Source organism: Hemiscyllium ocellatum, chromosome 39 (assembly GCF_020745735.1).
Source record: "Hemiscyllium ocellatum isolate sHemOce1 chromosome 39, sHemOce1.pat.X.cur, whole genome shotgun sequence".
NCBI lineage: Eukaryota > Metazoa > Chordata > Chondrichthyes > Orectolobiformes > Hemiscylliidae > Hemiscyllium > Hemiscyllium ocellatum.
In genome coordinates this window covers 38,359,903-38,387,176 of record NC_083439.1, presented here as the reverse complement: position 1 = coordinate 38,387,176, position 27,274 = coordinate 38,359,903, and the positions used below count along the sequence as shown (strand labels likewise).

Genomic DNA, 27,274 nt, shown 5'->3' with positions numbered 1-27,274 from the left:
CTCATAGCAGAGGCAGTTATGCAAAGATTAGAACATACAGCCATACCACAAATCCAACCCAAACTCTGGATCAGATATGTTGATGACACCTTTGTAATCATCAAAAACACAGATATAGAAAAAACACACCGAATCATCAACGCCACACTCACAGGAATCCGATTCACACGAGAAGAAGAAAAGGATAGCCAACTCCCATTCCTAGACGTGTTAGTAGAGAGAACACCCAACGGAGAATTCACCACAAGGATACACAGGAAACCAACACACACAGACCAAGTCTTAAACTATGAAAGTAACCACCCCAACACACACAAACGAACCTGCATCAGGACACTATTCAAAAGGGCCACAACACACTGCAGTACACCAGAACTGCGAAAAGAGGAAGAGGAACATCTATACAAGGTATTCGCCAAAAACGGATACCCACGCAACTTTATCACCAGATGCCTACGAGATAGACCACGGAACGAGGACATGCCACAACCAAAAGGACTAGCCACTCTACCATACGTCAGGAGTGTCTCAGAACTGACAGCCAGACTACTGCGACCCTTAGGACTCATAACAGCACACAAGCCAACATCCACGCTCAGACAACAACTCACTAGAACAAAGGACCCAATACCCAGCATGAGCCAAACTAACGTAGTTTACAAAATACCATGCAAGGACTGCACAAAACACTATATAGGACAAACAGGAAGACAGCTAACAATCCGCATCCACGAACATCAGCTAGCCACAAAACGACACGACCAGCTATCTCTAGTAGCCATACACTCAGACAACCAGCAACATGAATTTGACTGGGAAAACACCACTATCATAGGACAAGCCAGACAGAGAACAGCCAGAGAATTCCTAGAAGCATGGCATTCATCCCCAAACTCCATCAATAGACACATTGACCTGGACACCATATACAAACCACTACAGCTGAAACTGACACCCGGAAACGGCAAGAACATCCATCAACAGACACATCGACCTGGACCCCAGATACAAATCACTGCAGCTGAAACTGACACTCGGAAGTGGCAAGAACAAACCAATATAAATACCGGAAGAAACATCAAAGCAGCGCTTCACACGAGGCTCCCACCGCACTGATGATGTTCCCTAGCCAGGGAACGAAATGTTTGCAGCAAAAACTTCCAGCTCGGCGAGCAGAACCACAACAACGGATACCCGAGCTACAAATCTTCAATCAGATTTTAAGCTTTTCTAACTCAGTATGTAGATTGTCCAACCAGAGGGGAGGCCATATTGGATTTGGCACTCAGTAAAGAACCGGGACAAGTGATGGGCTTGTTCGTGGGTGAACATTTTGGTGATGGTGACCACAATTCTGTGACTTTCACCTTGGTTATGGAGAGAGATAGGTGCGCACAACAGGGTAGATTTTACAATTGGGGGAAGGGAAATTACGATGCTGTAAGACAGGATTTGAGGAGCATAAGTTGGGAGCATAGGCTGTCAGGGAAGGATGTGGTGGAAATGTGGAACTTTTTCAAGGAGCAGATACGATGTGTCCTTGATATGTATGTACCTATCAGGCAGGAAAGAAATGGTCGTGTGAGGGAGCCTTGGTTGACGAGAGAGGTTGAATGTCTAGTAAAGAGGAAGAAGGAGGCTTACATAAGGTTGAGGAAACAGGGTTCAGACAGGGCAGTGGAGGGATACAGGATAGCCAGAAGGGACCTGAAGAAAGGGATTAGGAGAGCTAAGAGAGGGCATGAAAAATCCTTGGCGGATAGGATCAAGGATAACCCCAAGGCATTTTATGCGTATGTGAGAAACATGAGAATGACGAGAACGAGGGTAGGTCCAATCAAGGACAGTAGTGGGAGATTGTGTATTGAGTCGGAAGAGATAGGAGAGGTCTTGAATGAGTACTTTTCTTCAGTATTTACGAACGAGAGGGACCGTATTGTTGAAGAGGAGAGTGTGAAACGGACTGGTAAGCTAGAAGTGATACTTGTTAGGAAGGAAGATGTGTTGGACATTTTGAACAACTTGAGGATAGACAAGTCCCCTGGGCCTGACAGGATATATCCTAGGATTATGTGGGAAGCAAGAGAGGAAATTGCAGTACCGTTGGCAATGATCTTTTCGTCTTCACTGTCAACGGGGGTGGTACCAGGGGACTGGAGAGTAGCGAATGTTGTGCCCCTGTTCAAAAAAGGGAATAGGGATAACCCCGGGAATTACAGGCCAGTTAGTCTTACTTCTGTGGTAGGCAAAGTAATGGAAAGGGTACTGAGGGATAGGATTTATGAGTATCTGGAAAGACACTGCTTGATTAGGGACAGCCAGCACGGATTTGTGAAGGGTAGGTCTTGCCTTACAAGTCTTATTGAATTCTTTGAGGAGGTGACCAAGCATGCGGATGAGGGTAGAGCAGTGGATGTAGTGTACATGGATTTTAGTAAGGCATTTGATAAGGTTCCCCATGGTAGGCTTATGCGGAAAGTCAGGAGGCATGGGATAGAGGGAAACTTGGCCAATTGGATAGAAAACTGGCTAACCGGTCGAGGTCAGAGAGTGGTGGTAGATGGTAAATATTCAGCCTGGAGCCCAGTTACAAGTGGAGTTCCGCAGGGATCAGTTCTGGGTCCTCTGCTGTTTGTAATTTTTATTAATGACTTGGATGAGGGAGTCGAAGGGTGGGTCAGTAAATTTGCAGATGATACGAAGATTGGTGGAGTTGTGGACAGTGAGGAGGGCTGTTGTCGGCTGCAAAGGGACTTAGATATGATGCAGAGCTGGGCTGAGGAGTGGCAGATGGAGTTCAACCCTGCCAAGTGTGAGGTTGTCCATTTTGGAAGAACATATAAGAATGCGGAATACAGGGTTAACGGTAGGGTTCTTAGTCAGGTGGAGGAACAGAGGGATCTTGGGGTCTATGTACATAGATCTTTGAAAGTTGTCACTCAGGTGGATAGAGCTTGTAAGAAGGCCTATGGTGTATTAGCGTTCATTAGCAGAGGGATTGAATTCAAGAGTCGTGAAGTGATGTTGCAGCTGTACAGGACTTTGGTTAGGCCACATTTGGAGTACTGTGTGCAGTTCTGGTCGCCTCACTTTAGGAAAGATGTGGAAGCTTTGGAGAGGGTGCAGAGAAGATTTACCAGGATGTTGCCTGGAATGGAGAATAGGTCGTACGAGGATAGGTTGAGAGTTCTCGGCCTTTTCTCATTGGAACGGCGAAGGATGAGGGGTGACTTGATAGAGGTTTATAAGATGATCAGAGGAATAGATAGAGTAGACAGTCAGAAACTTTTTCTCCGGGTACAACAGAGTGTTACAAGGGGACATAAATTTAAGGTGAAGGGTGGAAGGTATAGGGGAGATGTCAGGGGTAGGTTCTTTACCCAGAGAGTGGTGGGGGGGCATGGAATGCGCTGCCCGTGGGAGTGGTAGAGTCAGAATCATTGGCGACCTTTAAGCGGCAATTGGATAGGTACAAGGATGGGTGCTTAATCTAGGATAGATGTTCGGCACAACATCGTGGGCCGAAGGGCCTGTTCTGTGCTGTATTGTTCTATGTTCTATGTTCTAAGCAATAAAGATAGGAACGGTAGATTATCAATGCAAACTAGCATAGAATATAAAAACAGGTAGGAAAATTTTTTATAAATATATAAATGGAAAACGGTGGTTAAAGTGGATATAGATCCCTTGCAAGATGAGAAAGGGGAATTAATATTGGGTGATGTTGAAACAGCCAAGGACTTGAATAACTATTTTATGTCAGTCTTCACAGTGGAAAATGTGTCTAACATGCCAAAGAATGATGTTAAGGATATGATGGGAGGTGAGGACCTCAATTCAATTGTTATCACTAAAGAGGTAGTGTTGAGCAAACTGAAGGGGCTAAAGGTAGATAGGTCCCCTGGTCCTGATGGAATGTATCCCAGGATCTGAAAGAAATGGTGAAGTTATAGTAGATACAATGGTGGTAATTTGCCAAAATTCACTGGACTCCGTGTAGGTCCCAGCAAACTGGAAGACAGCGAACGCCACACCGCTGTTTAAAAAGGTGTAGGCAAAAGCCAGGTAACTATAGGCCAGTTAACTAAATACCTGTAGCCGGGATAATGCTAGAGGCTGTCATTAAAGAAAAATGAGTGAGATTCTGGATTGAAAGGGTTCCATCATGTAGACGCAGCATTGATTCAGGAAGAGAAGGTCACTGGAAGCTGGAGTAGGCAATTTGGCCCTTTGAACATGCTCTGTCATTTGTTAAGATCATGGCTGATGTATCCATCATCTCAGCTCCTCCTACCTCTTCCCACCTGCATGGATTCAGGAAGAGAAGATCATGTTTGCCAAACTTGGGTTCTTTGAGAATGTAGCAAGCTCAGTAGATGGAAGGGAAAAGTTGGATGCTGTATACTTGGATTTCCAGAAGGCATTCGAGAAGGTGCCACACAAAAGACTCTCCCATAAGATAAGAATGCATGGAGTTGCAGGGAATGTGCTAGCATGGATAGAGGACTGGTTAACCAATAGAAAACAGAGATGGGATAAATGAGTGTTTCTCTGGTTGGAGATCAGTGGTGAGTGGGGTGCCACGGGGATCGGTGTTGGGCCCACAGCTGTTCATGATCTATATAAATGATTTGGAAGAGGAGACAGAGTGTAACGTATCTAAGTTTGCTGATGACACTAACTTGAGTGGAAAGGCAAACTGTGCAGAGGATGTGGAGGATCTGCAGAGAGATTTAGATGGGTTAAGTCAGTGGGCAAAGGTCTGACAGATGGAGTACAATGTTGGTAAATGTGAGATTGTCTGCTTTGGAAGTAAAAATAGTAGGTCAGAGTATTATTTAAATGGTGAAAGACTGCAGCTGCTGTACGGAGGGACTTAGGAGCGTTTATACATGAATCGTCGAAAGTTGATTTGCAGGTGCAACAAGTAATCAGGAAGGCAAACAGAATATTGGCTTTCATTGCTAGAGGGATTGGATTAATGAGCAGGGAGGTTCTGCTGCAGTTGCATAAGGTGTTGTCGAGGCCGTGCCCAGAGTATTCTGCCCAATTCTGGTCTCCTTACTTGAGGAAGGATATACTGGCTTTGGAGGTGGGGCAGAGGCGGTTCACCAGGTTGATTCCGGAGATGAAGGGGTTACCCTGTGAGAAGAGGTTGAGCCCATTGGAACTGTACTAAAATTTAGACAATCGAGAGGGATCTCTTCGAAATGTATAAAATTATGAAAGGAATAGATAAGAGAGGCAGGCAAGTTGTTTCCACTGGTGGGTGAGACTAGGACCAAGGGATATGGCCTCAAGATTAGGGGGAGTAGATTTAGGAAAACATGAGGAAAAACTGTTTTTCCCAGAGAGTAATAAATCCATGGAATTCTCTGCCCCAGGAAGCAGTAGAGGCAGCTTCATTAAATATATTCAAGGTAGGGTTGGATGGGTTTTTACATGGTAGGGGAATTAAGGGTTATGGGGATAATGCAGGGAGGTGGAGCTGAGATAAGTCAGCCATGATCTTAATGGCAGAGTAGGCTCAGCGGGACAAATGGCCTACTTCTGCTTCCAATACAACAAATTAAATCTATGACACCCCTCTTTCAAGGGGTAAACCTTCTTCCTATCTATGCCCCTCATAATTTTATACCTCTCAATCATGTCCCTTGTCAATCTTCTCTGCTGGAAGCAAAACAATCCCACCCTGTCCAATATTTCTTCATGACTGAAACCCTCCAGCCCAGGCAACATTCTGTTAAACCTCCTCTGCATCCTCAGTGCTACTGCATTCCTCTTATAATATGGCTTATAAAGTGCACATAATACTCTAGATGTGATCTAACTAATGTTTTATACAGCTCCAATGTCATCTTCCTGCTCTTAAACTCAGTACCTTGATTAATAAAGGGAAGTTTTCCATACGCGTTTTAACTACTTCATCCACTGTGCTGATGTCTTAAGGGACTGGTGGATGTGCACACCAAGGCCCCTCTGACCCTCGGTGTTTCTAAGGATCTGACTGATCATCATATATTCCCTTACCTTTCTTTCCTGCCCAAGAGCATCACCTTAGATTTACCTGGATTAAATTCCATTTGGTATTGATCAGCCCATCCACATCCTTCTATAATCTCAGGCTATCCTCACAATTTACCACTCCATTTTTTGTACCATCTGAAAACGTACTAATCAACCCTCCTACATTCAAGTTTAAATTGTTTATGTAAAACTATAGAAGCTACTGCTTCCTGTCACTTTGCCAATTGTGGATCCAATTTGCCAAATTTCCTTCAATCACATGGGGTCTTGCCTTTGTTATCAGACTTGCATGCTTGTTCTTATCAAAAGTCTTGCTGAGGTCCAAATAGACTACATCAAAAGCAGTGCCCTCATCCCCACACCTGGTCACATCTTTTAAAAATTAAATTAAATTAGTCAGACATGGCCTCCCTTTAAGAAAACCATGCTGACCGTTCTTGATTAATCTCTGTTTCTCCAAATGCAAATTCTTCAGTCCCTCAGAATTGCTTCCAATAGTTTTCCCACCACTGAGGTTAGACTGACTAACCAGTCATTTCTTGATTTAACCCTTGCTCCCTTCTTGAAAAGCAATACACATTGGCTGTCCCTCAGCACCCCCGTACCTTTCCTGTGGCCAGAGTGGAATTGAAAATGTTTGCACGCGTCCCTGCTATTTTCTACCTTGTCTCACTCAACAACCTGGGATATATTTCATCCTAGAGATTTCTCTGTTTTTAAGCCTGCAAATCTAGTCAAAACCTCTTCTCTGTCTATGCTAATTTCTTTAATTGTATTATAGACCTTCTTCCTAATTTCTACACCCACATTGTTCCTCTCACAAGTGAACACTGATTGAAGTATTCATTTAGAATCCTACCTACATACTCAGGCTTCATGCACAAATTACCACTGTGGTCTGTCTGAGCCCTACTCTTTCCCTCATTATCTTTTTGCACTGAATATAACCTGCAAAGCAATTTAGGATTTTTCTTTATTTTAACTGCTAGTATCCTTTCATACCCCCTTTTAGCTCATATCCTTTTTAAATTCTCCTTTTCCCTTGTACTCCTCTAAGCTTTTTGCTGGTTTGAGTCCTTGATATTTGTCATAAGTCTCCCTTTTTCTCTCAATCCAATGCTGTGTATCCCTTGATATCCAGAGTTCAGAGCATTTGATGGTCCCACCCTTTATTACAACATGTTGGCCCTGTACTCTCTATATTTCCTTATCAAATGCATCCCACTGTTCTAGATAATTTACCTGGAAGTATCTGCTCTCAGTCCACTGTGGCCAAATCATATCTGATCTTAGTAAAATCAGTCTTCCCCCATATTGAAGTGATTCCAGGCTCATTCTTGTCCTTTTTTTCAGAAATGTAGCAAACAGGAGTGTAGTAATAGTCTTTGAAAGGACATATCAATTGAAAGGATAGACAGACACAACAAATGGAATATAATACAAGTAAACACACTTTTTAATGGGTTGTTGGTACAGAGAGACTGAAGTGTGTGTGTGTGTGTGTGTGTGTGTGTGTGTGTGTGCGCGCGCGCGCGCAAGTTTTCGATAGTGGCAGGCCACGTTGTGATGTATGTTGAATAGGCAGAAAGGATCCTTTGTTTTATAAACAGAGGTAAAGAGCACAAAACATTGTTAGGGTCTAGCTAGAGAATTGTGGCCAATCTGGACATTATGCCTGTGGATTAAGGCTGAGGCCTGAGAGAGCTTTGCAGAGGTGGTTTGATTAGATTAGATTAGAATCTCTACAGTGTGGAATCAAGCCCTTCGGCCGAACAAGTCCACACCAACCTTCTGAAGAGTAATCCACCCAGATTTATTTCCCTACATTTACCCCTGAGTAATGCACCTAACAGCATAGGCAACATAGCATGGACAATTCACCTGGCCTGCACATATTTTGGACTGTGGGAGGAAACCAGAGCACCCGGAGGAAACCCACGCAGAAACAGGGAGAATGTGCAAAGTCCACACAGACCATTGCCCGATTCTGGAATTGAACCCGGGTCCCTGGCACTGTGAGGTAACAGTGCTAACCACTGACATTTGCTAGAATGAGAGCAGAATTGAGGGACTTCATTTAAGTGGAGAGGCTGGATTTGGTCTCCTTTAAGCAGAGAAGCTTGTGGAAATTTGTTTGCAGTCATAAACTGTTTTTTTATAGAATAAAGAGAAACAATTTCCAGAAGATATAGATTTTGGTTAGTCGGCTAAAGAACTAAAAGGTGACATGAGGGAAAGAAACAACAATTTTTTTTTAATCCTGAATATACTGCCTGAAAAGGTAATGGAAACCAATTCAGTAATAATTTCCAAAAAGAACTAGATAAATTATTCAAAGAGGAAAAAATTGCATGTCTCTGGCAAAAGAGCAAGGAACTAGGATAGCTCGTTGAAAGAATCAGCACAAGCGTAATGCATGTGTTATTGTGGCTGTATCATTCTACAGTTTTAGAAAATTATTAAATATTGGTCTAAGTGCAAAGGCTACTCACTGCTCACCAAGATTTTTGACTTTCGTCATTGGTTAGCTCGGTTCCATCAGATTTGTGTGTCATGACCATTGCACAAGGAAACATGAAGACTTTGCTCTCTTACAAGAACATGTAATTTCTGAGCACGCGCACACATTGGAAGGGGCAGCATATTTTGTCAGTCTCTGCAACTACAGGCCGAAAGTTTACCGAGAGTAGTGCTAACTGGCCTGTAATTTTCAGGTTCAACTGAGCTTTTGAAGTCAGTAGGACATTGTTTATTGTAGTCAAGGCCTCAGGTATGCTTCCAAGGGTAATGTGTTGATAGGAAGGGAGCAAGAATATAATAATGATATGGAACACATGATAACACAAATATTAGTGCGTGAAAGGTTAACCTGAGACCATCTGCCTAAGGATGCCTGAGCTCCCTCAATCTGCATACTTTGTCAGTTCATTTTAGAGTCATAGAGATGTACAGCACAGAAACAGACCCTTCGATCCAATCTGTCCATGCCGACTAGACATCCCAACCCAATCTAGTCCCACCTGCCAGCACCTAGCCTATCTCCCTCCAAACCCTTCCTATTCATAAACCCATCCAGATGTCTTTTAAATGTTGCAATATTACTAGCCTCCACCACTTCCTCTGGCAGCTCATTCCATACACATACTACCCTCTGAGTGAAAAAGTTGTCCCTTAAGTCTATTTTATATCTTTCCCCTCTCACCCTAAACCTATGCCCTCTAGTTCTGGAACTTAGATCCCATTATTCGCGAGACAGGGAATCAGCCACACTACCAGAAGAACGAGGATGCTTTGGAAAAGGAATACACCGAATCAGGATGCTGCATGGACTGGACAGTTTTAGTTATGTAGATAGATTGAACGAATTTTTAATGTTTTCATGAGAAAGACAGGCTGAGGGGTGACCTGATAGAAGTCTACAAAGTTATAAGAGCAAAAATAGGCTGAATAATGAGAGGCTTTTTGCCCAAGGTAGAATGTCAACTGCAAGAGGGAACGAATTCAAGGTAAGAGGGGGAACGTTTAGGGGAGAAGTGTGGGGAACATTGTTCACTCAAAGGATGGTGGGAGCATGGAACACACTGACAGTGGCAGCAAACATGTTAGCAATATTTGAGGCTTATATCGATAGACACATGAATAGGAGGTGAACAGAGGGATAGAAACCACACAGGTGCAATGAGTAGTGGAAGGCATTAAGGTGAGTGTTCCTTTACTAAATGCCTTCATTACAGAGGGAATGGAATATTTATGTTTTTAATATTATTTATAGGACTATAGATCCAGTATAAGGGTTAGTCTGAGGCCTTAGCATTAAAGAGATTCAAAATGTCAATGGTATCTGTAATTGCATCAGTAAAACCTGTGAATCTCACAGTGAAAGAATAATCTTCAGTGGAGAATTGCTGAGCTAACTGACTCAGTGAAAATCTTACAGGATTAAAAACTTATTCTACCTGATTGCTGCTGGTACATTAATCATAGGGCAGCAAAATCAGTCAGCTACCCAACCCCATTGCCCCCAAAATCATTTTCCCATACTTGATCATTCCAATTGACAGCAAGAATTACTCCCATCCAAGTGCGTCCAATCAGTTTGTCCTTTGGTCGTTTTGGATACTGACAGAAATCACCTCAAACTGAGTTCCCAGTCTCATCCTGATTATCAGCTGGTAACCATCTGCTGTCTGTTTTTACAGCTAATTAGATTGCTGAAAGTCTTTGGAAGATTAAAAGCAAGGCTCACTATTTAAACTCAGCAACATTTGGAAGATTCCATATGAAGTAATTTTTCTTTTCATGGTCTTTGCTTCAATGACACATTTGATACAGGAAAAGAGAGAAAGAATTATCAGCATAGGATCATCACTGGGTTGAAGATAAGCAGTTCCCGATGACTAGATTGGTAAAAGTGTTGTGGAGGTTGATCTGGAAGCAGTTAGACAATTGAAAGAAGGAATAATGGCAAATTTGAATAAACATTTTTAAAGGGAAATAATAGCTGACTCCTTTAAACTCCCCCACCCTCTGTCTTTAGCATATATCCCACCTTTCCCTAGCTACGATCAATTCTGAAGGGTTACTGGACCCAAAATGTTAACTCTACTTTCTCTGCACAGATGATGCCAGAACCCCATTGAGTTTTTTTCAACAATTTATAGTTTTGGATTTGTAACATCTGCAGTTCTTTGTTTTATAGATTAAACTTCTGGGTTGGGCTGTGGATGGCAATACCTATAACAGAAGTGAGAGCTGAAAGGTGAAGGAGATTTTTAACAGGGTTAAGAACAGATTAGAGTGGGAGAAGAAAAATGGCCCTGTAGCAGAATTGATGTACACCTGCAAGAATAGTTGACAAATTGCTTAATAGAAAATCTGGGAAATGATATAACAAATCATAAAGTGCAATAGTACAAATGTCAGGAACAGATTGAAAAAAAAATGAATAAGCTGATAAAGACAAAATATTTGAGGGCGAGCTATATTTGAAGACAAAATGGAGAGCATTTTAGAGAAAAAAGAGAGCTGTAAATAGAGAAGATTTGAAATGTATGTTGGCCAAAAGAGTGGTCAAGAATACAAATATATTCCCAAATGACAAGAAAGATATATTTATGCAAGATAACTTATAATTGGTGATTGGGGAAGGGGCATTTAGAACCCCAAAAAATTATCCAACATTCAAAGAGTTGAGAGTATTCAATTGATGAAAATGTAGTGATCAATAGAAACCACATTAAAAAATACAGTCAAATACTCAACATTTATGGACATACACCTCGGCACTCTGGAACTTTGTCACAACAGCTCAATAAAAAGCAATACACATCCTTCACTTGACACACTCCCTTATCCATCCATGCATACCTCATGTCCCAGCTATGCCATCTCATCCTTCCCACCCAGCCCCCATGGTTCCTTGTTGTGCTTTTCCCAAAGTCCTATGTTCCGTCCCATCATCCTTTGCATTTAGCACTGACTATGCCAACTCACCCAGTATCTGGTGTGGACATACCTCTGGTATCATGCTCGATGAAATTAAATCAAGATCCAAGAGTTTATTGATATATTCTTTAAACTGACCAGCACTTCACTGTGATAATAATAGCTTGTGAATCACAGATCCTTTAATGATAGCCCTCAGATAGAGAGCAAAATAGCAGGCAGTTTCCTTGTACATTTTGAATGTAGAGTAGGAAGTAATAAAAAAGATACTGAGTTTCATTAAATAGATGAAAAGGAAAAGCTTTGCTCAAGTGAACATAGGCATCTTAGAGAATGAGACTGGGGAAATAATAATATAAAGCCCAAAAAAAGGGATTTCAATGTTGTGGCCATTTCAGAGACATGGGTAGAGCAGGGATAGGAATGGTTGTTGTAGGTTTTGGGATTTACATGTTTCATTGAGAACAGAGAAGATGGTAAGAGAGGTAGTGATGTTGCATTGTTAGTCAAGGACAGTATTATGGTTCCAGAAAGGGCATTTGAGAACTCGTCAACTAAGGTAGTATGGGCTGAGATTAGAAACAGGAAAGGAGAGGTCACCCTGTTGTGTTTTCTATAGGCCTCCGAATAGTTCCAGAGATTTAGAGGAAAGGATAGCGAAAATGATTCTCGATAGGAGCGAGAGTAACAGGCAGTTGTTATGGGGGACGTCAATTTCCCAAATATTGATTGGGAATACCATAGTTCAAGTACTCTAGATGGGTCAGATTTTGTCCATTGTATGCAGGAAGGTTTAGATTAGATTAGATTAGATTAGACTTACAGTGTGGAAACAGGCCCTTCGGCCCAACAAGTCCACACCGACCCGCCGAAGCGCAACCCACCCATACCCCTACATTTACCCCTTACTTAACACTACGGGCAATTTAGCATGGCCAATTCACCTAACCCGCACATCTTTGGACTGTGGGAGGAAACCGGAGCACCCAGAGGAAACCCACGCAGACACGGGGAGAACGTGCAAACTCCACACAGTCAGTCGCCTGAGTCGGGAATTGAACCCGGGTCTCAGGCGCTGTGAGGCAGCAGTGCTAACCACTGTGCCACCGTGCCGCCCATATTCCTGACACAATATGTAGACAGGCCAACAAGGGGCAAGGCCATATTGGATTTGGTACTGAGTAATGAACCCAGCCAGGTATTAGATTTGGAGGTAGGTGAGCACTTTGGTGATAGTGACCACAATTCAGTTATGTTTACTTTAGTGATGGAAAGGGATAAGTATAAGCAGGGCAAGAGCTACAGCAGGGGAAAAGGTAATTATGATGCGATTAGACAATATTTAGGATGCATAGGATGGGGAAGGAAACTGCTGGGGATGGGCACAATGGAAATGTGGAGCTTATTCAAGGAACAACTACAGCGTGTCCTTGATAAGTATGTACCTGTCAGGCAGGGAGGAAATTTCAATTGCAGGAGCTATGGTTTACTCAAGAAGTTGAATCTCTTGTCAAGAGGAATAAGAAGGCTTATGTTAGGATGAGATGTGAAGGCTCAGTTAGGGCAATTGTGAATTACAAGGTGGCCAGGAAAGACCTAAAGAGAGAGCTAAGATGAGAGAGAAGGGGACATGAGGGGACATGTTGGCGGATAGGATCAAGGAAAACCTTGAAGCTTTCTATAAGTCCATAAGGGATAAAAGAATGATGAGAGTAAAATTAGGGCTAACCAAGGACAGTAGTGGGAAGTTGTGCATGGAGGAGATGGGGAAGTGCTAAATGTCAGTATTCACATTAGAAAAAGACAATGTGGTTGAGGAGAAAACTGAGATACAGGCTACTAGACTAGATGGGATTGAGGTTCACAAGGAAGAGGTATTAGAAATTCTGGGAAGTGTGAAAATAGGTAAGCCCCCTGGGCCAGATGAGATTTATCGAAGGATTCTCTGGGAAGCCAAAGAGGAGATTGCAGAGCCCTTTGGCTTTGATCTTTATGTTGTCATTGTCTACAAGAATAGTGTCAGAAGACTGGAGAATAGCAAATGTTGTCCCCTTGTTCAAGGAGGGGAGTGGAGACCACCCTGGTAATTATAGACCAGTGAGGCTTACTACGGCTGTGGGTAAAGTATTGGAAAAGGTTCTAAGAGATAGGATTTATAATCATCTAGAGAGGAATAATTTGATTAGGGATAGTCAGTACAGTTTTGTGAAGGGTAGGTCATGCCTCACAAACCTTATTGAGTTCTTTGAAACGGTGACCAAACAGGTGGATGAGGACAAAACTGTTGATGTGGTGTATGTGGATTTCAGTAAGGCATTTGATAGTTTTCTATGGTAGGCTATTGCACAAATAAGGAGGCATGGGATTGAGGGGGATTTAGCGGTTTGGATCAGAAAATGGCTCGCTGAAAGAGGACAGAAGGTGGTGGTTGATGGGAAATGTTTATCCTGGAGTTCAGTTACTAGTGGTGTACCGCAAAGATCTGTTTTGGGTCCTCTGCTGTTTGTCATTTTCATAAATGACCTGGATGAGGGCATAGAATGATGGGTTAGTAAATTTGCAGATGGCACTAAGGTCAGTATAGTTGTGGATAGTGCCGAAGGATGCTGTAGGTTACAGAAGGACATAGATAAGCGGCAGAGCTAGGCTGAGAGGTGGCAAATGGAGTTTAATTTGGAAAAGTATGAGGTGATTCACTTTGGAAGTAGCAACAGGAATACAGAGTACTGGGCTATTCGTAAGATTCTTGATCATGTAGATGAGCTGAGAGATCTCGGTGTCCATGTACGTAAATCCCTCAAAGTTGCCACCCAGGTTGGTAGAACTGTTAAGCAGGCTTAGGGTGTGTTTGCTTTTGTCAGTAGAGAGTTTGGGTTTTGGAACCATGAGGTCAAGCTCTGGTGTGGCTGCACTTGGAGTATTGCGTGCAGTTCTGGTCACCGCAATATATAGGAAGGATGTGGAAGCTTTGGAAAGGTTTAAGAGGAGGTTTACTAGGATGTCGCCGAGTATGGAGGGAAGGTCTTACAAGGAAAGGTTGAGGGACTTGATGCTGTTTTCGTTAGAGAGAAAAGGGTTGAGAGGGGACTTAATTGATACATATAAGATAATCAGAGGGTTAGAGCAAGTTGACAGTGACAGCCTTTTTCCGAGGACAGTGATGGCTAGCACAAGGGGACATAGGGGTGATAGATATAGGACAGATGTCAGAGGTTGTTCCTTTACTCAGAGAGTAGTAGGGGCGTGGAACGCACTGCCTGCAACAGTAGTAGACTCACTAGCTTTATGGGCAGTTAAATGGTCACTGGATAGGCATACGGATGAAAATGGAATAGTGTAGGTTAGATGGGCTTCAGATTGGTTTCACAGGTTGGTGCAACATCGAGGGCTGAAGGGCCTGTACTGCGCTGAAATGTTCTATAAAAGTGGCACAGGATTTGAAATCAATAGTTTGCATCAATCTTCATGGTAGAAAGCACAAATAGCATTCCAAAAATGCTATGTAATAAAGGGGCAAAAAAGGAATTTAGTATAATCAGGCTTATAGATTGATATTTTCCAAACATCTGGGACCCTTCCGGAATATAAGGATTCTTGGACGATTACAAACAAGTGTATCCTCTATCTCTGTAGCTACTTCCTTTAAAATTGTCGGATGTGAACGCATGCATGGGAAAGTTATGGGTAGAAAGGCCAAAAAACTCCTTAAACCTGATTGGCGAGAAATCCTTTGCCATGAAATACACTGACAGGAACCGGATCAGGGCCCAGAAACTGATCCTGATTTTTGATTACAGTCAAAGATCAGAAAACCCAGCCAATGATTTTGAATGCCTGGGTTCCAAACTCATTCCATGAACAATCTAAGTTGATCTGCTGTATCTACCTTAATTTAATTTTACGCATGACACTGTTTAAAGATGTTCATCCTTCAATGTACAGCTTCAAAATCAAACATAATACAAAGCATTGGAAATTCATCAAGGGTCATTGATCAGAAGTGTTAACTGTTTCTCTTCATGGATGTTACTGGACTTGCTGTATTTGTTTTATTTAAGATTTCCAGTATCCATGGTATGTTGCTAATGTATCATCTAAAATCAGACTTGCTGGTCATCTGCTTTGTTTCCTGCTTGTGGGAGCTTGCTCTGTATAAACTGACTGATTCATCTATCAACATGATCAGAGTGACTACTTCAAAGCTATTTAGTGATTTGAATGTAAGTCACTTTGACACAGCCTGCTGATTTGAAAAGTGCTATATATAAATGTCATTTTTTTCAAACTTCCGCACATAGTCGTTAGTAAGATAGCTAATATAATTGTTTTATAGTAACTAGCTGAAATGATAGGGGCAGCAGAGAGCTTCCATTCCAAGGACATGCCCCAACCAGTGTAAATAAATTGAAAGGAATATTTTACTTGCTGTGACTCTATTCCAAAAACACTGCCAGGATTGAGTGAGTTGGCAGCATGCGTCATACTGCCTTGACTTCAATGAGAAAAGAAATCAGGTGCTGTGTAGAATAAGGTACTGATGAATGCTTCCCCTCCTTCTGGCAAAGGACACTTTCACTTTCTATCACCTTTCAGCAGCTGTCTATCTGATTAAGATCAATCAAATGGAAAGTCACACTCTGCATTCAGACTACCTTAAGTCACAGAACACTACAGCTGCGGTCTAACCAGTGTTTTTAAAAAAAATTCATTCATGGGATGTGTGCCACTGGCTGGGCCAGCATTCATTGCTTGACCCTAGTTGCCCTTGAGAAGATGGTGGTGAGCTGACTTCTTGAACTGTTGCAGCCCATGTGCTGTAGATAGACCTGCAATGCCATTAGGGAGGAAATTACAGCATTTTGACTTGATGAGTGTTTTGCAGAGATTCAGCCTACCTTTCTCATTTGCTCATAAATTCCAGAATCTTGTTTTTCCTGCAACTTGCAAAGATTTGTGTACTCCCAGCCTTCCCTTGGTCTCTCTTGCTCCTGATGAAGGGCTTATGCCCGAAACGTCGATTCTCCTGCTCCTTGGATGCTGCCTGATCTGCTGCGCTTTTCCAGCAACACATTTTCAGCTCTCTCGCTCCTGTTGGCATTGTTCCATCTAATTCATAAAGCATTTCATCATGCTTCCTTGTAAAATTAATTGCTAATAACATACCAAGTCTGCTACCCCAAATGTAGTGCTCCTATCTATTATTAAAGTCATTCAATGGACAATTGTAACTGGATTGGATGTTAGTCTCTTCGGAAAAGTTTTGAAGTTGTTGTTTGACTCTGTCTGGAGCAGAGGCCAATTGGCTTTCACTTAGGACAACCAGATGGTGGCGTTAAGAAAGATCAAGCCTCACTTCCACTCCCACTTTATTCATTTGGATTGTAGCTGTGCAAAAAAATGGAAAATACTGGCTCTGCCAATAATCCATATCCACCCATACTTCAGCCATCTTGAAATCTATTGTAAATTCCTGCGGACGATCCACATTCAAAGTCCGCTGTTTAAAGGTTTCCATGAGGTTATTTGCCAGTTTCTGTCAGAGTGAAGAAAATATATTTAATCACAAATGTTTCATAGCTAAATTTGTTTGATATTTGTGTTTCACCAGCTCTAAAAGATTCCACAAAACAATCCATCAACAGTGATTGGAAGATTGAACTTCCTGGCGAGTTTCCAATGGCAGGAACGACAGTCCGTTATGTGCGACGGGGACTGTGGGAAAAGATGTCTGCTAAGGGACCAACTAAAACACCACTTCATTTAATGGTATATCTCTAATCTGTCTTTGGAATGATGAGCTCCTAATGAGTATTTCATTTTTGTTTTGGTAACTGTGTGACATAGAAATTACTTTCTGTTGCATGTTAGTATTCATTTCTGATTACAAGCAGAAGAGTTGTTACTTTAAAGGTGGTTAGCCCCTTAGTCCTTGGAGAATTGGTGGTCAGACAGTAATGAGGTTTGACAGAGAGAGAGAGACAACAACAGTGTGTTTTTGCCAGGACATAAATCTTTGTATCAATTTTCAATCTACTAAATTCCTCATTACAGGATGTGGACAAATCTGGTAAGCTAATGTTCTTTGATCATTTCAAAGTGTGGTTTATAGTCCAGTACTTTTTATGGTCTGTTTTTCCTTGGCCAGCCCACAAATTTCCAGGTCAATTGAATTCCGTTTCTGAATTTTCCATGCATTGGGCTCTCTTCACAGGATATGAGTGCCACTGGTTAAGCCAATATTTATTGCCCCTGAGAGGGTGGTGATGATCACTCTTGGTTAAACCACTGCACTTCATGTAGTGTCGGAACAGCTCAGGTACCATTAGGGAGGGATTCCAGGATTTTGTCCCAGCGACATATTCCCAAATTAGGACGATGTGTAACTTGAAGGGGAATTGCAGATGGTGCGATCGAATGCATCTCCTCCCTGTGTCTTTCTATCAAGCTTTAAATTGCCAGTCTAATCCCACCACTATGCTGTTGTATCTACAGAAGAATGTATGTTCATCATTAATCTACATGTTATATGCACTTAAGCAGAGTAAAATCTGAGTTCTGCTTCATTTCAATGGCCTACTCAGTAAAGCAAAGGGACTTAAAACAGAAGAATATAATAATGTTGCAGCTCATTAGGAGGCCATTTGTGCTGACTTTCTGGGAGAATCATGTATGTAGTCACATTGCCCAGATTTTCCACTTCTTTTAAACTTCAAATCTTTTTTCCACATGAGGAAGCTAACCTATATTGTACTTCTCTTCCAGGTCTGGTTAGATAGTCCTGGAACCAATGAAAACATTATCTGAAACTTGTTTTTTCTTTATTCGTGTCATGAGATGCCCTACTACAGCAGTTCTTAGCTAAGGAGTTTGCTAGACTATATCATAGGACCGTTCTAAGTCAACCACATTGCTGAGGGTCGGCAGTCACCTTTAGACCAGACCAGATTTCCTTCACAAAAGGATATAGAGTCATAGAGGTATACAGCACAGAAATAGATCTTTTGGTCCAACTTGTCCATACTGATCAGATATCGTAACCTAATCTTGTCCCATTTTCCAGCACTTGGCCGTTTCCCTCCAAACCCTTCCTATTCATATACCCATTCAGATGCCTTTTAAATGTTGTAATTGTACCAGCCTCCAACACTTCCTCTGGCAGCTCAATCCATACATGCATCATTTCCTGCATGAAAAAGTTGCCCCTTAGCTTCCTTTTAAATTTTTCCCCTCTCACCCTAAACCTATGCCTTCTAGTTCTGGACTCCCCCACCTCAGGAAAAAGAGCTTGTCTATTTATCCTATCCATGTCCCTCATGATTTTATTAACCTCTATAAGGTGACCCCTCAGCCTCTGATGTTTCAGGGAAAACAGCCCCAGCCTATTCAGCCTGTCCCAAAGCTCAAATCCTCCAACCATGGCAACATCTTTGTAAATCTTTACTGACCCCTTTCAGGTTTCACAACATCCTTCCAATAGGATGGAGATCATAATTGCATGTAATATTCCAAAAGTGACAGAATCAATATCCTGTACAGCCGCAACGTGACCTCCTAACCCCTATACTCAATGCTCTGACCAATAAAGGAAAGCATACCAAATACCTTCTTCACTATTCTATAGACCTGTGACTCTATTTTCAAGGAACTATGAACCTGCACTCCAAGGTCTTTTTGTTCAGCAACACTCCCTGGGACCATACCATTAAGTGTATTAGTCCATCTCTGATTTGCCTTTCCAAAATGCAGTGCCTCACATTTATCTAAATTAACCTCCATCTGCCACTCCTCAGTCCATTGGCCCATCTGATCAAGATCCCATTGTACTCTGAGGTAACCTTCTTCACTGTCCACTACACCTCCAATTTTGGTGTCATCTTCAACCCTACTAAACAGACCCCCAATGTTTATATCCATATCCTTTATATAAATGATGGAAAGCAGTGGACCCAGCACCGACCCTTGTGGTACACCATTGGCCACGGGCCTTCAGTCTGAAAGGCAACAGTCCACCATGACGCTCTGTCTTCTACCTTTGAGCCAGTTCTGTATCAAAATGGCTAATTCTCCCTGTATTCAATGAGATCTAAACTTGCTAACCAGTCTACCATGAGAAACCTTGTTGAACGCCTTCCTGAAGTCTATATAGATCACGTCCATCACTTTGCCCTCATCAATCCTCTTCATTACTTCTTCAAAACACTCAATCAAGTTTGTGAGACATGATTTCCCATCTACAAATCCATATTGACTATCCCGAATCAGTCCATGCCTTGCCAAATACGTGTACATCCTGTCCCTCAGGATTCCCTCCAACAATGTCAGTCACATCAGTCCCCTGGTTCCCTGGCTTTTCCTTGCCATCTTTCTTAAATACTGGTACCATGTTAACCAACTGTCAGTCCTCCGGACCTCACCTGTGACTTTCGATGATACAAATATCTCAACAAAGGGCCCAGCAATCACATCCTGAGCTTCCCACAGAGTTCTAGGCTACACCTGGTCAGGCGTATACATTTTAAGACATCCAGCATCTCCTCTTTTGTAAAAAGCAGTACACCTGATAACATTTTTCAAAATGTCTCCATCTATTTCCCCACATTCTATATTGCCCATGTCCTTTTTCACAGTAAACACTGTTGCAAAATATTCATTTAGTATCTCCCCCATCCCCTGCGATTCCACATATAGGCTGCCTTGCTGATCTTTGACAGGTCCCTATTCAAGCTTTTGTCCTTAATATCTTTATAAAATCCCTTTGAATTCTCCTTAATCCTATTTGCCAAAGCTATCTCCTGTCCCCTTTTTGCCCTCCTGATTTCCCTCTTAAGTATACTCCTACTGCCTTTATACTCTTCGAAGGATTCGCTGGATATCTGCTGTCTATACCTGACATATGCTTCCTTCTTTTTCTCAACCAAAACCTCAATTTCTCTTGTCATGCAGCATTCCCCACACCTACCAGCCTTGCCTTTCACCCTAACAGGAACATACTGTCTCCGGACCCTGGTTATCTCATTTTTGAAGGCTTCCCATTTTCAAGCTGTCTCTTTACCTGTAAACATCCGCCTCCAATCAACTATTGAAAGCTACAGTCATAGAGTCATAGAGATACACAACATGGAAATAATACCTTCAGTCCAAGCCATCCATGCTGACCAGATATCCCAAACCAATCTCGTCCCACCTGCTAGCACCCAGCCCACATCCCTCCAAACCCTTCCTATTCATATACCCATCCAAATGCCTTTTAAATGTTGCAACTGTACTAGCCTCCACCACTCCCTTTGGCAGTTCATTCCATTCACGTACCACCCTCAGTGTGAAACAGTCTCTTTTATGTCTTTCCCCTCTCACCCTAAACCTATGCCCACTTGTTCTGGACTCCCTGACCCCAGGGAAAAGACTTTGCCTATTTATCCTATCTCTGCCCCTCATGATTTTGTAAACCTCTGTAAGGGGTTTGTAAACCTCTCTCTTGTACACACTTAACAAATTCCTCTCTGTCTACACCCTAACACTATGGCAGTCCTTGTCTATGTTTGGAAAGTTAAATCTACTACCATAACCACCCCATTATTCTTATAAATTATTGAGATTTACTTACAAATTTGTTTCTCAATTTCCCTCAGACTATTAGGGGATTTATAATACAATCCCAATAAGGTGATCATCCCTTTCTTATATCTCAGTTCCACCCAAATAACTTGTCTGGATGTATTTCCAGGAATATTCTCCCTCAGTACAGTTGTAATGCTCTCCCTTATCAAAAATGCCACTCTCCACTACCCCCTCTATCTCCCCCCCCCCTGGAATTCGTATCCTGGAACATTAAGCTGCCAGTTCTGCCCATCCCTGAGCCATGTTTCTGTAATTGCTATGATATCCCAGTCCCATGTTGTTAACTATGCCCTGGTTTCATCTGCCTTCCCTGTTAGGCCTCTTGTATTGAAATAAATGCAGCTTTTAATTTATCAGTCCTACCTTGTTCTCTGCTTTGTTTCTGGCTGCCCTGACTGTTTGATTCGCTCCTTTTCCCAACATCCCAATTGATCTCTTTCCTCAATATCTCCCTGGGTCCCACCGCCCCACCTTACTAGTTTATTAGAGTTTGAATGACAATCAAAATTTGTTTCATAATAACCACCGCTGAGCATTGCTTAATAATTCCAGGTTTTTTCATTGAATTCAAAATTCACCAGCTGCCATTTAAAGGTTTGAACCCTATCCTTTGGACTTTAGCCTGGGCCTCTAAATTACTGCCCCAGTTACACCATCATTGTGCCACTTCCACCTTTACTACCACAAAAGGAGATTTACTTTCAATAACAGGTCTGTAGACTAACACAACACGCCTAGTCCATTTTACGCATTGTCACAAGTGACCTTAGAGTGATGGGACTTTAATGATTTCTTAAGTGCATTAAGTACACTGCAGTAAGAGGACACCCTCAAAGCTTCTGTCCCCATTACATTAGATTATGTGAAATTTCTGCCTCAACTCTCTTTGCCTGTCTTTGCTGCAGAATGTTTAATACCCTCACGTAACAAAAAACTCTAGTGTTCTGTGTCTTAGACCCTTCAGATGACTCCCAGCCAGTTGGGAAAGAGAGTTCCAGATTTCCACACAAATCCTGAGCATGTGTCTGTATCAGCTGTACTGCTTTTTATGTCAAATTGGCACGAGGTAATATTTGGCCTAAACTGAATAATTGAAAATTTTATTGCAAATCATTTTCCAAACATTGCCATATGCAGACTTGATGCTTCTAAATTTTGATAGAGCTGTTTATCATTTCCAGTCTGTTTGTGTACTGTGATTTTCAAGGCTTTATAACATACTTTATTCAACAATTTAGAGTTTTGATGTGTAGACTGCTATAAGACTGTGGATTGCATTTACTACCTCTTAACTATGAATGGACAGGAAAATCTAGCCTGGAGCAAATCATTTGGTTTTGAAATGAGAAGGACAATTTTGCTCCATTTAAATTTACTGATAACAAGCTAAAATGTCACTGTGTTCTTTTCATTGAATTTTTACAAAGGTTGAGTCTTTGACCAAGCAGGATGAATAATTATGCCTTAACACCCCGCACCTGATAACATACTCTATCCATGAATCTCTGACATTTAGTTTCAAATGTGATATCCAAATTTAAGCCTTTGGGTCTAAAAGACAAGCAGATGATGACCTTCAATCACTTATTTTAAGAACATCATTTTTAAGATAGAAAATCATGGTGTTATTTTCACTGCTGGGAGTTTTAGTTGACTGAACACAAACTGCAGCAGATCATGACAGTGCTCACCATCGTCTCAAGGGCAAACAAGAATTGCTGATACAGCTTTCCCTGTGATGCCCCAACCTGAGAATGAGATGTTAAGAAAGTTGAGGGTAAGCATGTAAATTTGATCGCTGAGCTGTTCTCAGACGTTTTCTCACCATGCTCGGTAATATCATCAGTGAGCCTCCGGTGAAGTGTTGAAGTTCTATCCCACTTGCTATTTATTTGTCTTGGTCTGTTGTGGTGGGTGATATAATTTCCGGTTTGGTTTCTGAGAGGTTGGTAAATGGGGTCCAAATCGATATGTTTGTTAATGAAGTTCTGGTTTGAATGCCAGGCCTCGAGGAATTCCTGTGCATGTCATTGTTTAGCCTGTCCCAAGATGGATGTATTGTCCCAGTTGAACTGGTATCCCTCTTCGTCTGTGTGGGTTTGCTCTGATTTCCTCCCACAGCCCAAAGATGTGCAGGTCAGGTGGATTGGCCATACTAAGTTGCCCATAGTATTAGTCAGAGGGAAATGGGTCTGGATTACTCTTCAAAGGGTGGGTGTGGACTTGTTGGGCCAAAGGGCCTGTTTCCACACTGTAGGGAAGCTAAAATCCTGGAATTCCTCTCCCACCAATGGCATTGTAGCATATGGACTGCAGAAGCTCAAGGGATTTTCTCAAGGGCAGTTAATGATGGGCAATAAATACTGGCCCAGCCTGCATGATGCACGTTCCATGAGTGAATAAGATAAAACTAACTGACCATTATATAAATTACATGAAAACAACAACTACATCACAAGGACTGCAACAGCCAGACTGACGCGCAAGCCAGATTTTGATGCCGAGTGTGAAATGTGAGTTGAAGATTTGATTACCATTTAGCTGCAGGAAATTGTTGACTAAGCAATATTTTGAGCTGTTCAATAAGCTATTGGTTATTATGGAATATTATTATTATGAATTAATTTCAGTTAATTCCAAATTTACCATGGCAGGAATGTTGTTGTGTGTGCCTGACTTTGCAAATTTTCAAGGAAAATGTTTCTACGAAATATTGAACTGAGCTTTTCTAATCAGAAGGACGTAATCTAAGCATTAATGTTTACCTAAATAAACAATTACCATTGTGTACATGGTTCTGCCACTAAGTCTGGGGGCAACCCAGCATCAGTTTCAAAGGTCATTGCTAGGACAAAATCCAATTCTAGTGAGTTTAGATCTTGCATCCAGCTGCATTGGATTCAGCAAATAAAGCTGTCATACACATATGCCAACATAGGAAGCTAGCATAAACTTGCCAATAATATTGACAACACAATGCCAGTCTTTTTTTGAATCAAAGCCCAAGACCGTTCGTAACATACAAGGTGCCATAAATGATCAGCATTTTCCAGTGTGAATCTCACACAGTCATTTATTGCCCTGGGAATGTCGTGACAGACCAGCTTCTTTACCTTGACCCTAAGTGAACATGAGGAATGGAATTTGTGAATTGAAGGGAATCCATCGAGTCAATTGGCATTGCTCAACAAAGCAGTTAGTGATTATGTCCTGGACAAGTACAAATGCAAATGCCCAAAAATAAGATCTGTGCTCCTGGGCAGACACATTACACCAGCAACATATAATGTTTTGATTCTTAGTTGCTAATGTAAAATATTACTGTAAATTTCACCTTTTTAAAAAAAATTATTTATGGGCATCACTGGCTAGGCCAACATTTATTAGGCAAAAGTGAGGACTGCAGATGCTGGAAACCAGAGTTTAGATCAGAGTGATGTTGGAAAAGCACAGCAGGTCAGGCAGCATCAGAGGAGCAGGAAAATCAACGTTTTAGGCAAAAGGCCTTCTTCGGGAATGAATCAACATTTATTGCCCATCACTGATTGTCTTTGACAAAGTGCTGGTTAGCTGGCTTCTTGAACTGTTGCAGTCCTTGCAGTGTTGTTCTAATTTTCATGTAATTTATAGAATGATCAGTTAGTTTTTATCTTATTCACTCATGGGATGTACACCATGCAGGCTGGCTCATCATTAAATGCCTATCATTATCTGCCCTTGAGTAGGCAATGATCAGCTGCCCTTCTTATGCCACTGCAGCCCATATGCCACAATGCCATTGGTGGGGGAGGAATTCCAGGATTTTGACGCAGCGACAGTGAAGGAATAAAATTATATTTCAAATTCAAAATGGTGAGTGGCTTGGAGGGAAACTTACAAGTGGTGGTGTTCCTGTGCATCTGCTGCCCTTGTCCGTCTAGATAGATGTGATGATGGGTTTGGAAGGTGATTTCTGAGGACTCTTGCTGAATTTCTGCAGTGCATCTTGTAGATGGTACACACTGCTGCTATTGAGGAGTAAATCAGAAATAAGGAACAACAATAAGGAATAAACAACTCACATAATGCAAGCAGGGCTGGCCTTTCACTGCCAAGATGGATAGCAAAGTGTCCCATCATGCCCAAAGTAGGACCGGGCTAGAGTTGACTCCACGCCCACCCTGGGACAATGAAATGGCTGCACAGGTGCTGAGACAGACTGATTTAAAGGCTTAGCCCAGTTCTCCAGGATCTCACCCAAATATTTTGTTAGCTATTAGGTCTTCTATCCCTCAGTCCTCACAATCTATCACCAATCCATCCATTCCCATGCCCATTTACTCCTCATGGCCATGGCCGAATTGTTCTGATTCATTCCCCCACCTACCCCATGGCCTTTTTCATCCCCAATCCCAATTTAACTCCAAGCCTTACTGCCTCCAGGTCAACCCAATCTATCTCCAACATGAGTAAATCTCAGGAGTCAGGTGATGAAACAAAATATGTTATACAACCTTTATTATTATTAAAAAGCAAACTTCCATTCATGATCACTAAATTCAAAACTTAAGAAGACCCTAAAAGTTTTAATCCCTTACACGAAAAATTAACAGACTTGCATTCATGATTCCACATCAAAAAAAAACTTTTAATAACCCCTTTTGAGTTGTCAATCAGTGAATTTGCAACCCTCTGCTGAGGTAATTGAAAGTTGTGGAAAGCAACCAGCCATTAATAATGATATAATGATAGCCTTTGCTGATGTTAGCAAACAGCTTTTGTAGTTGTTAGATCAGATTATTTATAACAGAGTCTGATGCAGGCCGTTGTTGTGGTTTAATGGTCTAAGGATTTAAATAACTTCATAATTGGACAGTTTTACAGATTTTCTCCATCTTCCATGAGATTCTAATGTCTCTACCATAGGTTTGTAACTCACACATTACCTGATGATGCTCACAGAGAGAATGGCGTTTGTTGAACTCAACACTGAGTTCAAATTCGAAAAGTGTGGTGCTAGAAAAGCACAGCAGGTCAGACAGCATCTGAGGAGCAGGAGAGTCAATGTTTCGGGCACAAGCCCTTCAACAGGAATGTTGGGGGGTGGAGATGGGGGAAGGGAGCTGAGAAATAATTAGGGGGTGTTGGGGCTGGGAGGGAATATAGCTTGGAAGGCAATAGGTAGGGGCAGGTGGGAGGTGGTGGTAATAGGTCGGAGCAGAGGGTGGAGCAGATAGTGGGAAGGAAGATGGACAGATGGGACAGTTCAAGAGGGCAGTGCCGAGTTGGAAGGTTGGATCTGGGATGAAGTGGATGGAGAGGAGATGAAGAAACTGGTGAAATCGACTTTGATGCTGTGTGGTTGGAGGGTCCTAAGGCGGAAGATGATGCATTTTTCCTCCAGGTGTCGGGTGGTTTGGATTTGGCGGTGGAGGAGGCCCAGGACTTTCATGTTCTTGGGGGAGTGGAAGTGGGGGCGGAGTTGAAGTGGTCAGCCACAGGGCGGTGGGTTTGTTTGGTGTGTGTGTCCCCGAGATGTTCTCTGAAACGTTCCATGAGTTGGCGTCCTGGTACCCAATGTAGAGGAGACCATATTGAGAGCAACAAACAGAGAAGATGAGGTGTTTGGATGCACAGATACTGAGTTCAAATTGCCCTGCTAACATCAGGGATCCCACCTGTATGCATCATGCTGCACACCCTAGGAGAAAGTGAGGATTGCAGATGCTGGAGATCAGAGCTTAAAAATGTGTTGCTGGAAAAGCGCAGCAGGTCAGGCAGCATCAAAGGAACAGGAGAATCGACGTTTCGAGCATAAGCCCTTCTTCAGGATTCCTGTGTGAAAAGGTTGCCACTTAGGTCTCCTTTATATCTTTCCCCGCTCACCCTAAACCCATGCCCTCTAGTTCTGGACTCCTCAACTCCAGGGAAAAGACTTTGTCTATTTATCCTATCCATGCCCCTCATAATTTTGTAAACCTCTATAAGGTCACCCCTCAGCGTCCGACGCTCCAGGGAAAAAAGCCCCAGCCTGTTCAGCCTCTCCCCATAGCTCAAATCCTCCAACCCTGACAACATCCTTGTCAATCTTTTCTGAACCACTTCAAGTTTCATAACATCTTTCCGATAGGAAGGAGATCAGAATTGCAAGCAATGTTCCAACAGTAGCTTAATCAATGTCCTGTACAGCTGCAACATGACCTCC

At 42.2% G+C, this 27,274-nt stretch overlaps 1 protein-coding gene across 2 annotated transcripts in view; it reads left to right on the top strand.

The window, feature by feature from the left end:
• The window catches only part of adamts17 (ADAM metallopeptidase with thrombospondin type 1 motif, 17), a 692,427-nt gene that overhangs the window by 542,635 nt on the left and 122,518 nt on the right, over positions 1-27,274 (top strand). For both annotated transcript variants that reach the window (XM_060853375.1, XM_060853373.1), the window contains one exon: positions 17,081-17,238. In XM_060853375.1, coding sequence (XP_060709358.1) covers positions 17,081-17,238 — 158 coding nt within the window. The remainder of the gene's footprint in view (positions 1-17,080; positions 17,239-27,274) is intronic.